Raw genomic sequence first — 18,583 nt, forward strand, 5'->3', positions numbered from 1 at the left:
AGTCACACTTTTACCATGCTCAAAACAACAACGCTACTAGTGACATGCATGATCACCCGTATCACCAACCGGCGGAATGGCATGCGCGAAGAGGACACACTAAAACTAGTTAAGAACCTGGTAGTGAGCCGAATTATGTACAGCCTGCCCTACCAGTGCTTTAACAAGAGTGAAATACAACAAGCAGATGCCCTGGTACGCAAAGCGTATAAGACGGCGCTCCGATTACCGCGCAACACGTCTACTGAAAGGCTCGTGGCGGTTGGATTGCAAAACACATTCGAAGAACTACGCGAGGCGCAGCTTCAGTTGCAAAAACGCAGGCTGCTACAGACAACGACTGGAAGAGCGCTCTTACAGAGACTCGGATACTGTGAGCATATGCGAGAAATAGCGAGGACGGAAACGATCCCCGACGAACTTTGTAAGTCCCTCAATGTAGCTCCAATCCCGAGAAACATGGCCCCTAACCTCCACCAAGGTAGAAGAGAAGCAAGGGCCGATTCTATTAAAAAAAAAACATACGCTCCTCAAGACACGGCCGTGTATGCAGACGCGTCCTCGAGAGGAGGACGCAAGAGAATTGCAATGGCCACGGTGGTCGATTCATCTTTACAAGAAGTGACCAGTGCCTCTATCCGACACTGCACAGTAGCAGAGGCCGAGGAAGTAGCAGTTGCTCTAGCGGTGGCGGAGGACTATAGAACTGGGCGGTCGCTAACGATACTCACGGACTCTCAAACAGCCTGTCAAAATTTCATGAATGGTAGGGTTGGTCGTCACGCGCTCCGTATATTCCTCGAAGCGAACGACAGAATTCAAAACCACGAATAAAACAAGACCAGACACAAAATTATGTGGGTACCGGGGCACATGGGGGTGGCAGGGAACCAAGAGGCCGACAGGTTAGCCGAGCATACGACGAGTCCGCTGAACTTTTGCCAGCACCCAAGGCATACTCGGCCATACTAGAAAACTATAGAGGAAGATCAAAGCGATATCCCCCACCGCACAGTTCTCTCACCAGAGAGGAAGCAGTCATATGGAGAAAACTACAGACGGGTTCATACCCAACTACACATTCTAAACAAAATGTACCCTACCATATACGCGGACAGATGTCCGTGGTGCTATGAAAACCCAACACTATATCACATCACATGGGCCTGTCAAAACATAGATGTGGTCCTCAAAATTCGCAACTCGAGTGCGGAGCAATGGGAGATTCTGCTGTTCAGCGAGCGTTACCAATACGAGCATGGTCTGCTACAGCAAGCCCAGCGGGCGGCGGTAGCCAGCGGAGCCCTGGACTGAGGGCAACCGACCATTGTGCAGAGGTGGACGAGGTCGACGGAGGAGACTCTTCTGGATTCAACAAGAAGATATCTCTGAAGACGTCCGAAAAACCGCCAAGTAATATAGGGCTAAATAAAATTTTCTTCCTCCTCCTCCTCCTTGTTCTTTTTTTGCCTCGGATAGAGCTCTGATGTAATGCGCACATTGCCGCGGCTGCCGGTTGTCGCCGCACAAGCCCACTTGTGGCTTCGGCGTTTCCGCTTCTGTATGTTGTTTTGAATATACTGAATAAAGATTATTATTATAACATTATTATTATTAGTATTAATACTAGTCACAACAGCAACGTTTCTCAGGAATAAGAATGCTAGAAAGCCCTATGAATTGGCTTACAACGAACCAGGCACAGTGCCAGGCCCGCAGGCGCAGCAAGAAGTAAGACCTTCGAAAAAAATGGTGGGGCATAGTCAGGAACTGGCGAAAGCAGCCCGCGGTACCAAGTTTCAGAAGCCCTGCTGCATGGCAAAGTCGACAAATTTGTCTGCGGACGATACAGGCTAGAAAAACTGTGGACGCCAAAGACACCTTCCGCTTGAACTGGCCGCTTCTAAAAGCAGGACAGTTTACGCAGGATGAACACGCCGGAGGTGTTGAGCACTTGCTGTGCTTCCCAGTTTGTTAATATGTGCTCCGGTGATCGTTTGGTGATGGCATACCTCGTAGGCCTCGAGGTACTCGCGCGGGGTGATCTTCAGGTTCGCCAAGGCGCAGTAGAACGTCGACCCGGCCTTGTACGGCACCACCTGGCGAAGACGAGAAAGCCAACGGTTGGTCTCTGCTAAGAATGACAGACCGGCGAATGTAAGCACACTCCTCAAGCACATATTTCGAGCGAATTTCCGTAAACGTTGTGTCGACTGATTTATAGACTTGTTAACTTGCACGGATCTCCAAATGCGATTGACAGATTGGCTCTCGTCTGCGATTACCTGAGGGTATTCACAATTTTGTTGCTCAAGCAGCGAGGTACTAGGTGCTGTGCAATAGTGGAAAGACTGCGTGTAACGAAAAAAAAAAATAAAACCTGGATGCTAGGGTTTCATGAAGGCGCCGTGGTTACTTCCAATATCTGCTTAGGGTAAATGCAGGTAATTCAGCACAATTCTTGCTTAAAGGTCTGATAAAAAATTCACTATATTGAATAAGCAAATCATGATCGACCCAGAGCATTTCCAGCTTATCGATGAAAGACACATTTAGCTGCGTGTAACGTGAGTGCTAGTTACGGGGTTCATGCTGTGTCGGCGTTGGAAAGATAGCTTCAAAGCATTCAAGATTATCTTCTCAGGTAACTTCGTGTAACTGACGGCTTGAGCGACTAGGAAAGTTCCTGGAAATGTTTTAGCTGCCCAACTTGCGAACAAGGACCGCCTTTCCAATATTTTACTGGGTAGGTAAGGTACATGCGTTAAGATATGGCTGACAGATTTTCGTCGTCTGCTAGAACTGAATACCCGATTCGCAACTGCGTAGCATATATGTACAGAACGAAAATTATATAGAACGGGCGGCTGACGTTAACATCTTTATGCCAGGAAACAAAAACCTTAAGCATCAGAAAAAATACAAATAAACTACAAAAAAAGACAAAACTTGGATTACAAGGCGCGGGCTGGCACTGACGTTTCTAATATAGAAACTGTGTGCACAGAGGGCGAAACGTTGGGTGCACATCTTCGCTTTACCAATCCAGAAAAAATCCAGTTCTTTCTAGGAAACCACAAGTGACGGAAGAACCAACAGAATTATATGCGTGAACGCTTCCATTATTTCGTGTGCTCACTGGCCGGCACATGGCGATCGTATATTGGGGCCCCTATTTTCGATACACATGGTCGCCGTTCGGAGCCATGCTGCCTTTCTGATTGGTTGTCAAAAACGTCACGTGTTTCAAATGTGTGGCGCGAAATTGCGGTTTGTCGAAATGGTTTTTTGCGGTGACGTAAAAATGACGTGAGCGTGAAAACGAATTTTTAGCAGTGCTATTCATGATGCCTGAATGGTATGCATATATAACTAATTGTGCAGCAATACCGAAGGTAGAGAGGAAAGAACTTACGCTTGTGTTATAAATGGGGTGAAATAAACTGCCCACTGTCGAGAGTTGCCTCCTGAAATCTGATGTTGTGTGGCAGGAAATACGTCATGCATAAACACAATATGAGGACGTCAAAATGACGTTTCATTTTTTAAATACACACAGCGCACCAAACATAGGATAAGCGAGTAGACGAAAACAGCGCTGTAAACTGTATGATTTATTGAAAGAACAGGGATATACACAAAAATGCCCTGTCAGCCAAGTGCGCATGTTCGCAGTTAAAAAAACATTTCACTTTAACCAGTTTCGTCAAGATATAAGATTTCACGGGGATGAATGTTAACAGATGGGGTGCTTACGCATGTGTCAGAATGTCATTTCCCTTAAAGTGGAATGAACCAAAACCCATATATAGGCAGGTTATTACTTCTTGGCGTCTTTAATCATTTCATCACGAAGTTGAAAACCAAACATGGGATGCTGTATATGAATGCCGTGAGAGTAACACAGCATATTGGAATTTTTTAAGTATATTTAAGAGAATATACAACCAGTATTTTTCAGTAGTAAAGGTAAAAAAAGGCCAAGGAAAGCACGCAAACCTTGGTTAAAGAGATAACATCTGAAAATGATTAAGCATAAAAATGCGTTATACGCCAAATTTATACCGACTAAAGATTTAATATACTCACGGAATTTAAGACATACCGGATTAAACTTACGTATGCGGTGAGGAAAGCGAAGGATTCATACTTAATAGATGTGCTCCATGATGAAAGTACGCTGCGGCCAGATGCAGCTTGGCGCAAGTTGGACTCCTTGGTGCGCCCTGCTACTCGTACGCTCACGTTTGGCATGGTGAAAAAGAGCTCTCCGGTGTTCCATTAGCAGACGCTTTCAATGATTTTTTTATTCAGCAAACGAAAGATGGGAGCATTGCTAGAAACTACGCTCAGTACATGCGAGGAAATGATAACATAAAATCACTGTCTTTGGCCCCGACTGTACCTACTGAGGTTTTCTTCTTATAAATAGCATGAAGAATAGGAAATCGCAGGATGTTAATGCATTTCAGTTATTACCCATGAAATATGTTCTTGATATACTGTGCCCAATTATTATCCATATTTATAATTTGATTCTCTCCACTGGGGTGTTTCCTTCAGAAATGCAAATTCCTCGAGTAATACCAATTTTTAAAAAAGGTGATGAGAACCTATTCACAAACTACCGACCTATTTCCATATTACCTGTGTTTTCTAATGGTACTGAGAAAATAATACATAAAAGAGTAACTTCTTATTTTGATAAGTACCACTTATTTCTAGATTTTCAGCATCGATTTAGGAAAAAAAGATCTACGGAAACAGCACTTCTACTTTTTAAGTTACAATGGTACGGTGTCCGGAGCTTAGCTTTAACTTTATTACAATCTTAATTATCTCACAGAACACAATATAAAGATATAAACACAGCAGCCTCTTCTACCCTCCATATAACATCCGGAGTGCCCCAAGAAAGCATTCTGGGGCCGTTACTGTTTTTAGTTTATATAAATGATATCATCCACAGTGCGAGTGATGTTCAGGTTGTGTCATTTGCGGATGATGCAACCTTTGTAACAGGAACTTCTGAAGCCGACGTTAGACGCAAAACAAGTGATGCACTTAACTGCACTTGTGGGCAGATGCAAACTCTCTGCGCATAAATCCTACAAAAACACAAATTCTGTTATACCTTTCGAAGGGAAGGAAATTATCTACCCCTCTCAAAATAGTCTTAAAAAGCCATCAAAAGAGCTTGTTATCTCGAATGCGCACATAGAACACATTTGTTAGAGAGTTTCCTCAGCTCTAGGTATACTTTCGAGCTTTAGACATATTTTCCCAGTAAGGGTAAAGATGTTGCTCTACAATGCGTTAGTACGAACTCGTATTCAATATTGTAGCTTGCTTTGAAAAACAACAGGGGTAACAAATCTACATAGATTGAATTTACTGCAGAAAAAAGTTATCTGCTCTATAGCGAACGTGCCATATCTTTTCCCTACAAGACATATATTTATAAAGCACGACATCCTTCCGATCTTTGCATTATACTTTTACAGGTTCATGTTATGCTATAAATATCATTCACAGTAACGTGATAGCCCATTCACTGTATTTGGACAACTCAAAGAAAACAACAGCTGCTGTAACACGAGAGACAGAGAAACTTGGATCACACCAACACCAAGAACTTACTCTATAAACCAGTCTTTCAGTTAAAACTTCCCCGTCTTGTTAAACAAATTAAGCCATGATAATTTTTATATTACCAGCAATTCAAAAAACAAAATCCGTGATTACTGCCGTGATAATTTCCGCATGTGAAGGAAGCAGACATAAATTTCTTGTTGGTTGTTCTGTGAGACCTGTACTGTGCATATTCTAGTTGCGTTCTCTAGATATTGTTACGGGGATGCACTTAATGTAACAGCACTGCGATGGGCTGAACTCGACGCTGAGACTTCAGTAGCCGTGCAGTGTCCACTCTGTCAGCGTCGTCCTCTTTCTCAACGCTTTTTCGTGCCCGTGTTCCTCGGTCGTCGTCTTCGTCAGCGAGCGCATCACTTTGGTCCCGCGTTTCCAGGTAACACTACCCCCCTCGGCAAAAGGCAACGTCCCGGTGCGTATTAGGCGTGCGATGTGGAGGGGGAGTAATATGGCTTTAGGCGGGCGACATGTACGATTTCGGAAGTGGGTGTAGCAGTCGGTAACTTTGGGTGGAGCGGTGAAATCTCATAGGTCACGTCGGTCACTGGGCGTAATACACGGTAAGGACCTGTGTAGTGGGGCAGAAGTTTTTGACACAACCCCACACGACGGCACGGAAGCCAGAGCAACACCAGAGATCCGGGAGGATAGTGCACATCGCGATGGTGAGCGTCGTAGCGGCGTTTTTGAGCTTATTGAGAGATGGTGAGATTGTGACGAGCAATCTGGCGAGCAGCGTCGGCTCGGGCGATGGTATCGCGGGCATAGGTTGTGACGGGGCCAGCGGCGGGAAGCAAAGTGTCGAAGGGTAGTAAGGGGTCTCTTCCAAAGAGAAGATAGAATGGAGAGTACCCAGCAGTGTCATGACGCGAAGAGTTATATGCAAAGGTGACAAATGGCAGACTAATATCCCAGTCGCGATGACTGTCGGATACATTGCGAGCATGTCGGTGAGTGTGCGGTTAAGACGCTCCGTAAGGCCGTTCGTCTGAGGGTGATACGCAGTGGTGAACTTGTGCCGAACGGAGCAAGAACGAAGTATTTCCGCAACAACTCGGGAAAGGAAACAGCGGCCACGGTCGGTAAGTAGTTGACGGGGAGCACCATGGTGTAGTATGACGTCGTACAAAAGGAAGTCAGCAACGTCTGTGGCGCAGCTGGTTGTAATGGCGCGAGTGATCACGTACCGCGTGACATAATCGGTGGCCACAGCGATCCATTTGTTTCCTGACAAGGACTCGGGGAAGGGCCCTAGGAGGTCAAGGCCAACACGAGAAAATGGCTCATTCGGGACAGCAATCGGCTGCAGGTGTCCAGGTGGTAGCACAGGGGGTTTCTTCCGGCGTTGACAGAGGTCGCAAGCGGTTACATAACGTTGGACAGAGCGGTAGAGTCCAGGCCAGAAGAAACGCCGGCGCACGCGGTCGTATGTGCGTGAGAGGCCAAGATGACCAGCTGTAGGGGCGTCGTGAATTTGTTCGAGAACGGCAGAGCGTAGGTGTTGGGGAACGACCAGCAAGTGCTCAGCGCCATCAGGTCGCATGTTGCGGCGGTATAGCGTATTCCCATGAAGGAAGAACAGGGCGAGGGAAGAGTCACGACTGTGTGTGCGGAGGCGGTCGATAAGAGAACTGAGGGTTGGGTCCAACCACTGTTCGTCGGCTATGTAGGAAAAGTCCGATATTGAGTAGACACAGGGGTCCGACTCATGGTCAGTAGAGGAAGGGGGATCGACGGGATAACGGGACAGACAGTCTGCATCCTGGTGAAGCCGACCGGATTTGTATACAACGGAAAAGGTATACTCCTGCAAACGCAGTGCCCAGCGGCCGAGGCGGCCAGCAGGATCCTTGATGGAAGAAAGCCAACATATGGCGTGGTGATCGGTAATTACAGTGAAGGGTCAGCCAAACAAGTGGGGTCTGAATTTTCCAACGGCCCAAACGAGAGCCAGGCACTCCCGTTCAGTAATAGAATAGTGCTGTTCTACCGATGACAGGAGACGACTGGCGTAGGCAATAACGCAATGTTGGCCGCGTAGTCGCTGTGAAAGAATGGCACCAATCCCGTGGCCACTCGCGTCGGTGCGAAGTTCCGTTGGGGCAGACGGGTTGAAATGGGCCAACACAGGAGGATTGGTGAGAATAGCGATGAGGGTGGAGAATGCGTTAGCCTGCTCTGGTCCCCATGAGAAAGGAACGCCTTTCTTCAGCAGATTGGTGAGAGGACGAGCAGCAGCGGCAAAGTTTGGGACGAACCGGCGAAAATAAGAACACAGTCCTATGAAGCTGCGGACATCACGGGGTGAACGGGGACATGGAAACGCACTGACAGCGCGAATTTTGTTGGGATCGGGTTGCACGCCGGTGGAATTCACCAAATGGCCAAGCACTTTAAGTTCGCGGCGACCAAAACTGCACTTCTTTGAGTTCAGTTGAAGTCCGGCACGGCGGAAAAGTGCCAAGATGGAAGAGAGGCGACGAAGATGGCTTTCGAACGAGGGCGAGAAGACATCGCGTCATCCAAGTAACTTAGACAAGTGGTCCATTTGAAGCCGCGGAGTAAGGAGTCCATCATTCGTTCAAACGTAGCAGGGGTTTTGCAAAGTCCAAAAGGCATAACCTTAAATTGGTAAAGTCCATCGGGTGGGACAAAAGCTGTCTTCTCGCGGTCTTGTTCGTCAACAGAGATCTGCCAGTAGCCGCTTCGAAGGTCGATGGAGGAAAAGTAGCGGGCTCCATGTAAACAGTCCAAGGCATCGTCTATTCGCGGCAGCGGGTAAACACCTTTCCTTGTAATCTTGTTCAGATGTCGATAGTCGACACAAAAGCGCCAACTGTTGTCTTTCTTTCTAACGAGCACGACAGGAGATGCCCAGGGGCTGCTCGAAGGTTCGATGATATCGTTGCCCAACATCTTGTCGACCTCCTGCTGGATGACTTGGCGCTCAGAAAGGGACACACGATAAGGCCTCCGATGTACAGGCTTTGCGTCGCCGGTGTCAATGCGGTGAGTCACAACTGATGTTTGGCCCAGAGATCCGGCAACAAAGTAAAAAATGTCGGAGAAGGATAACAAAAGGTTGTGCAGGTCCTGAGCGTGTTCGGGGCTGAGGTCAGAGGCAATCATTGCGGAAATAGGGTCGGTAATTGTGGTGGAGAGTACGAGTGTTGGAAGGACGCTTGAGTGTGGGCCAGGAGTGAGTGCACAAATGGTGCAGTCTGTGAGAGGGGACAAGGTAGCAAGGGATATTCCTTCGGGGAGAACTTGAGGTGACAGACTGAAGTTCAGGATAGGAAGGTAGGTGCTGTTCTGTGTAACGCGTACGATGAGATGAGGAACAACGACGTTGCGGTCACGAAAGACCTCGGTGATAGGGCAAGCAAGATAGTCACCGTCAGGCACAGGCGGGAAAGGTGACAGAGGTAGGTAAACAGAAGAGTGAGGGGGCAGGCGAGCGAACTCGGTGGAGCAAAGGCGGAGATGGAGGATGTCTGAGCAGACAGGTAGGTCCACACGAAGAAGGCCGCTGGAGCAGTCGATAAGGGCAGAGTGGGCCGTTAAAAAGTCAAGACCGAGGATCACATTGTGAGGGCACTGGTTGAGGACGGTGAACAAAACAAGGATGATATGACCGGCATGGGTGACTCGGGCAGTGCACTGCCCAGTGACGGCAGCAGTACTGCCATCGGCAACACGAACGTTGGGCGAAGCGGCGGGGGTCTGTACTTTCTTGAGGCGGCGGCAAAACGATGAGCTCATGATCGAGGCTTGGGCACTAGTGTCAATGAGGGCAGAGACGGGAACACCATCCACGAACAGGGATAGGAGGTTACAGGGCCAAGAAATGGGCAGTAGAGTATTTGCAGGTCGGGGTACCAATGCAGCGTCACCTCCGGGAGCTGTATTGGCTAGTTTCCCGTGAAGCGGCCGGCAGAGGACGGCGAGGAACTGCGGCTAGGAAGAGGTGAACGGGAACGGCGGGCTGGCGGGGAAGGAGACCGACTGGACACAAGAGGAGGGGAGTAGTATCGGTGCGGGGCGGCTCATAACGAGGCGTGAAACGGGGGTGACCGTAATTGGAGTAGCGGTCAACGTAAGGAAAACGTCGAGGTGGGGATGTCCAGCGGCTGCGGCAGTGGCGAGCGATGTGGCCAATACGCGAGCACGTGAAACAGATCGGCCTGTCGTCAGGGGTGCGCCACTCATCAGGATTGCGGTATCAGTAGCGTGGCGCGTAGGTGTTGTGGGGTGTAGCGGTGGCGACCATGGGAGGGACGGGGCTCGAACTGTGGTGTTCCATGGTGTGGCTATAGGGGACGCCCAAGTTGGCAACCTCTTGACGAACGACGGCTTGAATGAGGGATATCGTCGCTAGGTTGCTGTCCGAGGAGGGCGGGTTGGATGCAGCAGGAACGAGCGCTTCCAGTTCACGACGCACGATGCGTGTCACATTTTCAGTGTTGGAAGGTTGCCTTAGGGTCGGCAGATCCTCGCACGTGGAGGTAGGGGCAGTGTTGGGGAGCCGATCGAAGCGATGTGCAATGCGTCTGTGTTTGGCCTGCTCGAAATGTCGACAAACCTGCAAAACGGAGTCAACCGTAGCACAGTCCCGACAGAGTAGAAGATTGAAGGCATCGTCGGCTATGCCTTTGAGGATGTGCCCCAGCTTATCAGGTTCTGGCATGTATTTATCAACTTTTCGGCAGAGGGCCAGAACGTCTTGTACATACGTAATATAAGGCTCGGTAGATGTCTGGGCACGTTTGGCGAGGTCCCTCTTGGCGGCGAGTTGACGGCCAAACGGTTTTCCGAACAGGTCACGGAGTTTTTGTTTGCAAATATCCCAGGAGGGTATTTCTGCTTCATGCGTTTCGAACCAAACGCGTGCCGTGCCAGTAAGGTAGAAGATGACATTGGCCAGCATCAGCGTGGCGTCCCACCTGTTGTGCTGGCTAACACGCTCATAAAGCGAAAGCTAGTCCTCGACATCGACCTCATCTGTACCGCAGACTGGGCCAGGGTCACGGGGGTGGGCTACGACGACAGTTGGAGTTGCGGAGGTAGATAGAGCCGCGTCGGTTGTCATCGTGACGGTTCCGAGGTGACGGCCACTGCGGAGATCCAGCGTCAGATTGTGTCGAACCCGCGACCTCCACCAAGATGTTACGGGGATTTACTTAATGTACCAGCCCTGCGGTGGGCTGAACTCGACGCTGAGACTTCAGTAGCCGTGCAGTGTCCACTCTGTCCGCGTCGTCCTCTTTCTCAACGCTTTGTCGTGCCCGCGTTCCTCGGTCGTCGTCTTCGTCAGTGAGCACATCACTTTGGTCCCGCGTTTCCAATTAACAATATGGTTTTCCTTTTTGTGCTGTTCCTTGCAAGTGTGCTCGCGCTTAGCGTAAGTGTAGCGCTGTATGAACTACCAATGATGGTACGAAATGATGTAAAAGTTGCCTTAGGAGTCGGGACCTTTAGTAAAGCTGTCACCAAAGCTTTTATTCCCGACTTGTCTGTGGAAGAAAGGAAATGAAGTTGAACTTCAATAAGGGTGGCCAAGTATGTCACGTCACGCAACCGGAAGTAGAGCCGAAAAAGGGCATAGGAAGGGATTGGCGCGCAATTGGAAAGTCAGTTCAGTTGTTCCGTCGTGTGCGACTCCTTTGACCCTATGGATCATATCACGCCACGCTTTCCGGTCTCTCACTACCTTCATAACATCACATAACTTCGTCTGCAGCGCCTCGAGGATACCGTACCGAAGACTAAAATAAGTAAACAAGAAATGAATTGTGACGTCAGAAATGTGACGTCACGCACCCGGAATTAGAGCCGAAAAAGGGCATAGAAAGGGATTGGCGCGCAGTTTGAAAGTACTGAAGACTAAAATTGTTACACAAGAAGTAAATTAAGCAACTAGCAGCAACCAGAAGCAACCAACAGCAGCATCCGTGCTTTCGCATTACTCCAATGCAGATTCTGCAGTGCTCGTTAATTTTGGGTCTTAGCATACTGTCTAGCGAATACACCGTTGGGTTGAATGCGGAGGCTTCACGTCTCGCAATATGCACACTTCGTAGTGTCCCCGTTCCATTAATATTTGCCGTGAAAGTCGAACAGCTCAGTGAAGCAAAGATTAGTCAGCAAAGTTGATCAGCCAACCGAGTAGTGCATGTCATCGTGTGAATGCTTAAGCCGTGGGGCGCAGTGCGCATCCGTGGAAATTTAACCCAGCATAATAATAATAATAATAATAATAATAATAATAATAATAATAATAATAATAATAATAATAATAATAATAATAATAATAATAATAATAATAATAATAATAATAATAATAATAATAATATTAATAATAATAATAATAATAATAATGTTTATTGCCACTTTGTAGATAATACAATATGGTTCAGGCCCGTCATAAGCCAACAAGAGGCTTGAGGGACTGGGCCCGGCAGTTACGGCCAAGACTACAAAAAAGGCAGTAGATATAGCAACGCTTCTCGTTACACCCAAGCGAGAGCAAAAAAAAAAAAAGGTGTAAAAACAGGTTAACAGCATGAGTATTGAGAAATTCAACTCTAAACCCAGAGTAGACGTCAATATAAAAGTAAATGAATATATTTTTAAGCATAACTTCACTCTGACAAAAGACTGCAAATATCAACAAAGGGCTTTCAGATGCATCTTTAGGCTACGCATCGAAGTTACCGCAAGAATTTCATCCGGTAACTCATTAAAGATTTCAGGAACATAAGCACAGCGCCTTGCTTTCCCGTATCTAGTTACACTCCGTGGTATATAATAACGAAATGTTTTCCTTAACTTCCGGTCAGGAGTATTATTAATTAAAAAGTCAGAATTCCAAAAATGCCGGTGAACAACTGTCTGCACAAAAAGAGAATGAAATGACGGAAGGCCTAGGAACTGAAAGACGTCCGTGCCGGATGGTATGTGACAATTGTACGCAACGCTCTTCAACATGTTTTTTAATATACTATCAATACGGCAATGCCAGCGTGAAGGACATGGCCCAAATGTAGTTACGCCGTATCTGAGAACACTGTACGCGAGTGCATGAATTATAGCTTTTTTTACTGCATCGGCGCCAAAGACTTCATATTGAAGAGTAACTAGATATGCCAAGTGGTCATGCCAAGATAAGCTGCTGTCAAAAACAACACCGAGATATTTGATCGAGTTAACATATTCTATTGGCTTGCAACAACAGGGGAGGGAATCATGATCATGCAAGAATACTTGTCTATCTATAAGTAGTGTCTTTAAAGGATTCCTGAAACATATCATTTTCGTTTTGTTTATGTTCACCGAGATTCCATTATCGGGAAACCATTTCATGACATAATTAATGTTTTCCTGCAACACATTCACTGCCGTCTCGTAGTTTATATGCTTCGTGAGCAGAACTGTGTCGTCAGCGTACTGAAAAATCAAGCACTTGGATGTTACAGAGCTCAGATTATTTGTAAATATATTAAAGAGCAATGGAGATAGGATGGATCCCTGTGGTACACCCCCTTTTACAGGGAGCTTTCCACTGTGCTTCATTTTGCTGTTAATTCTGACCACTTGAGAACGTCCGCATAAGAAATTCGTTACAACAGCATAAAAAGGATCTCGAAAGCCCGGAAGGTACAGTTTTTCTAATAAAATAGTATGATTACCCGTATCAAAGGCTTTCTTAACGTCTAGGAAAAGAGTACAGCTAAACGTGTTTTCATCGAAAGCAGCGTACAACTCATCAGCAAATTCCTCAAGCAATAATGTAGTACCTCTTACCTTAATGAACCCATACTGACTGTTTGAAATGGCATCGAATTTGTCTAAGAAGGAAGTCATACATTCAAATAGGAATTTCTCTAGTATCTGTGATAAAATCGGCAGGATAGAAATCGGTCTGTAGTTCTCGATAGCATTCGTTTGTCCTCCCTTGAACAGCGGTTTTACGATAGCAGTTTTCAAATCTTCAGGTATTACAGCGTTTTCCAAAAACCCGTTATTCAAGAAAAGCAGCATGTCCGAGAGAGCGTGAAAATTCCGCTGTATCAGTGCGGCCGATATACCATCTATTCCGGCGGGCTTGTTTTGTCGGAAGCTAAACACTAGCCTGGCAAGAACCTCCTTTGATAGCTTTGGAAGATATGCGGAAGCTGATGAAGAATTTTTTAGTGTACATTTAAAGCTTTGCCGTGTTGCTGCCATTTCGGCCGCTAGCGCAAAATACTTATTGAAATCGTCACCTTTCGACACAGGTTCGTCTACCAAAACGTCCGAACAAGACAGGTTCCCATCGTTTCCCCGAAAGTGTTTAATCAGAGACCACATTTTTGCAGGATTTTTATAGGATCGTTGGAACTGCTGCTGAAAGTACTGCCGTCGTGCGGATCGAATAAGTGCTCCAACCCTGTTCCTGGCGGTTCTGTATTCAGAACGAAGGTCATTGTTATTAGGAGCACGTTTAGAGCGTTTCCAAAGCCAATCTCGATTTGCGATTGCCCGCATGATTTCAGAGTTTAACCAGTTGTGATTCCTCCTTTTCTTACGCACTAATTTCCGAGTACACGTTTCTTTCAGCTGGTCAAGTTTATTTCACAGCTTTGTGTAAACTAACTCCACCGGTTCACCTTCAGTTAAGAGTGCCGAGCGAAAGGACCCTATTAGCTTGTTCAATCTTCTTTCATCTGTAATTGTGACAATTAGCATATTAGCATCCCTGCTACTTGATGCAGTGGTTTCAGGCAGCTTATATATCGGCAAAAAACGACAGGCAGTGAAATAATGATCTGCTAACCGCTGTGAAATAATACATGCGGACAAGGTGTGATGCAGTGCTCGAACAGCGATGTGATCAAGGCAAGACCTCACCAGTCGACCGTTCATGAGATCTTCACGCGTAGGGGCATTGATCATGTTTTCTATTCCAAATGCCGAAAGAGACGACAGGTAATCAGAAACAGGAAACTTATTTGGGCATAAAATGTCAATGTTCAGGTCCCCTGCCACGCAGAACAAGTCATCTGCTTTGTGTTTCAGAAGGGTCTCTTCGAGTTCAATGACAAATCGTGTTATGCTAGCACATGGTGGTCTATACACAGCTAATAATGTAAGGGACGCATGCAATAGATCTATCGTTAAGGCTAAACATTCCGCATGTGCAAACGAGATGTCGACAACAGAAACATCGTACTTTTGGTTCACAAAGACAGCAATGCCTCTACCACGGCGCACTGCGTGTGTGGCAAAACTAGCACGATAACCATTCACGGTGAACAAATGTAAACAGGATTCCGGTGAATTTATCTCGGTGACAACAAATATGTCGACAAAACCAACCAATTCCTCTGCCAACATCTTGAATTGTTCCCAATCCTTGCGAAGACTACGAATATTGAAGTTAACCAACTTGAATTCCTTACCTGTATTTCGGCCAAGGTTTGCCCTAAAAGCAGCAAAGTCTGTAAACTCTAGTGGATTTGTGAAGGATCCGTGATTCATTTTATCTTATCGATATCGGAGTCACAATTAACTCGAATGAGAGCTGCGGTTTCGTCTTTATTTGCGAAGATTTTGCCGCCTCTAACTGAAACAAATTTGTAGTGTTCTTTCTTTCCTTTAGTCCTTGCTAGCCAAAACAACCTCCTGTTGCCCTCTGTCAAATTTTCATTGAAGTATAGCTGGTCCGATGATTCCGGATCAGCAAGGCTCTGGAGCTTGCCCCTCGCTGCGAACCAGCGTTCTCGAACAGCAACAGAAGAGAATCGCACCAAGATAGGAGGCGATGATTTCTTGCTTGGAAGACGGTGGACAGCCACCACTTCCCCATTACCAGGCTTTTCCAGTTCAAGTTTCTCGGCCAGCTCGTTAAGGAACTTAATCAGATTTTCACCTCTCTCCATTTCCAAGCCATGAATTTCCATGTTAGCGTTCCTGCTATGCTGCTCGGAGTCGTTAAGCCCTTTCTGCAGTCGCTGAATCGAAGATTCCTGAGCGAGCACCTTTTCCTGCAGCTGGCATATTTCTTCATTACGAGCCGAGGCTTCTTCCTTATCAGCTTTAAGTTGTTCGGCCACTGCGTCATACTTGGCAGAAAGGAAGCTTACCGATTCTTCCACATCATGAACCGTTGTACAAACCATAGTGAATTCTGCTTTTAGCAGAAGCAAAGAATCAACTTTTGCATGAAGCTCTGGCATGCATTCGACATTTCGTTTAATGTCTTTAATCTCTGTCATAAGTGCTGCAAGTACGTCAGAGCTGTCCGCTGATTGTGTCACCTGCTGCGAATTTGAGCCACTGCGTTTTTTGCTAGTACGGCAGGTTTTGCACACCCAAACGTCTCTTTTTTGCGTGCCCATCGTACTGAACGTGTTTGGAGCGATACCTGAGCAGTTCTGTCCCAAATGATACGGTTCTTTACAGTCCATGCATCTCATAAAACGTCCGTCATCCGGCAATGTATTCTGACAGACAATACACTCCTCGCTATTATCCATATCAACGCATCAAAGTTCAGAAATAACACTCAGCAGTCGGCGGCATGAAAAAAGAAATTAACAAAGGAACCGAAGAACACTACCTCTTAAAAACACATGGGTATCAGCGTTCGTTAGGCGGTGGGTGCGCTCACCGGACGGAAGCAGTTGCAGTTACCGAAGTCCCACCGCAGCCACAGCTGCCGCTGCCAACTTGTGCAAGCGCCCTGCTGAATGAAGCCAGCTAGTATTGACGAAAAGGACGAGCAGGGGCGGAGCAGGCAACCTTTCCGTTGGGAGATAGCTAGCAGCGCACAGCTCTCACGCGCACCAACGTAAACCAGGGATGACCGGCGTGCAGGACAACTCTCGAAGAATAATAATAATAATAATCAGTGTTTATTTAATGTGCGCAGGAACAACCATTTGGTCTTCGTGCTGCATCACAAATTAAAAAAGAAACAAAAATGAAAATGCACAAACATGTTTACACACACAGAGAGAACACAAAAGAAGAAATAACTAACACATGAAATGAAACTGAGACGAAAAGTATCACGGAAAGAAAGCAATCAATGAGTAGCATCCCTTATATACACAATGAGAGAATTGTTGAGCACATCACGAAAGAAAAATAAAAGAACGGTAGATACAGAGAGAAAAAAACAACAACAAATAACTGACATTGATTATAGTAGAATAGAAATATACATAAAATAAACAACCATTCCAGGCGCAACAAGTGCGTGGTACTTAAAACACAGGCTAGTTATACAGAATAATACAATATAGAAATAGAATTGAACACGGGACAGTAAGATTCGAATATAAAGTTTAAAGTTGAAATACAAGTAAGAAACGGATAAAATGCAGTTGAAGATACAGACAGCATTGAACAGGAGAAAAAGCAAAAAGTGAAGTAAATACAATATTTTAGGCTAGAAAGTGGGAGATATATGTGATAAAGTACTATTTAGAATACAACGCTACGAACATCCAAAATAATTGAACAGAGCGAGGTTTGGAAGATGTCAAGGTGAGGACAAAAAAGAGTTAAATAACCACTGCATCCCGACTAGAGGGGAATGGGAATGAAGAGACGGAGAAACCTGAAATTGTCTGAAATTCCCTCATGCTCTTTCACGGAACGCGCAGTAGGACGTACTCTAAGAGCTGAGGGCACATAATGTGGCCATGAACGAGTTTGTACAGAAAAATGAGATCAACTCTGATACGACGGCAGTGAAGAGAAGGAAGATTCAGTTGGGCGCTCCTGGTGGAGTGAGAGGAGGAAGTTGCGCAAGGAAAGCGATAATGAAATGCCCGTAAATATTGTTTTTGTACTCTGTCAACCTTGTCCAAGTTCGATTTGCAAGTGCCATACCAAACAACCGACGCGTACTCCAAGATCGGCAAGCATATGAACAGGTAGTTTTAAGAAAGGAACTGGAGTACGGAACTCTCTCGAAAGTCAGCAAACGAATCCGAGTGTGCGCATAGCTCGCTGAGCAATGCGTTTAGTATGAGAGGAGGAGCTGACGGTGCGGTCAAAAAGTACACCAAGGTCATTAATTTCATCAACCCTGTCCAACTGCACAGAATTCACAGAATAATGGTAGAGAAAGCTATGTGTTTTACGAGTAAAGGAGACAACCATAGTTTCGGAAGAAATGAGGGTAAGTCGATTCTTCGCACACCAGTCAGAAAAAGCAGATATGTCCGATTGCAACAACAAGCAATATTGAAAAGAATGTATACCTTGAATATTTTTATATCATCAGCATAAAGAAGAAACGAGGAGTTCTTGATCACCGAGGAAACATCGTTAATAGAAACGGAGAAGAGAAGCGGGCCTAGTACAGAACCCTGAGGAACTCCACTGGTTGCAGGGTAAACGAAAGAGGTCTGTACGTTGACACTGACAAAGCAGAAGCGATTAAGGAGATAGCTGCGTAGGAGGGCTACAAGTGAGACTTCGACGCTAGAGAGTAGAAGTTTTTCAAGAAGTAATGAGTGAGTAACAACGTCGAAATAATAATAGTAATCAATCTTTATTTTATGTGCGCAGGAACAACCACGTGGCCTTCATGCTGCAGCAGAAAAAAATGAAAATGCACACAAAAGGTTTACACACACAGATAGAACACAAACGAAGAAACAGATAACACACGAAATGAAACTGAGACGGAAAGTGTCACGGAAAGAAAGAAATCAGTGAGTAGCATGTCTTATACACACAGTCAGAGAATCGTAGAGCACATCATGAAAAAAACTACAACAATAAATAGAGAACAAATAACTGACATTGATTATAGTAATAGAAATATACATAAAATAAACAGCCATTCCAGGCGCAACAAGTGCGGGGTACTTTTACGGATATCCGTAAAAGTTTTGCTGTACTCTGTAGACCTTGCTCCAGTTCGATTTACAAG

At 46.0% G+C, this 18,583-nt stretch overlaps 1 protein-coding gene across 1 annotated transcript in view; it reads right to left on the reverse strand.

Annotated features, from left to right (window-relative positions):
* Window positions 1–1,919: 1,919 nt before the first annotated feature.
* The window catches only part of LOC146209947 (uncharacterized), a 58,455-nt gene continuing 41,791 nt past the window's right edge, over window positions 1,920–18,583 (reverse strand). The window contains exon 2 of the mRNA XM_084581518.1: window positions 1,920–2,099. Coding sequence (XP_084437644.1) covers window positions 1,920–2,099 — 180 coding nt within the window. The remainder of the gene's footprint in view (window positions 2,100–18,583) is intronic.

The sequence above is a fragment of the Amblyomma maculatum genome, chromosome 1, assembly GCF_055883805.1.
Source record: "Amblyomma maculatum isolate TAMU_Amacu chromosome 1, ASM5588380v1, whole genome shotgun sequence".
Lineage (NCBI taxonomy): Eukaryota > Metazoa > Arthropoda > Arachnida > Ixodida > Ixodidae > Amblyomma > Amblyomma maculatum.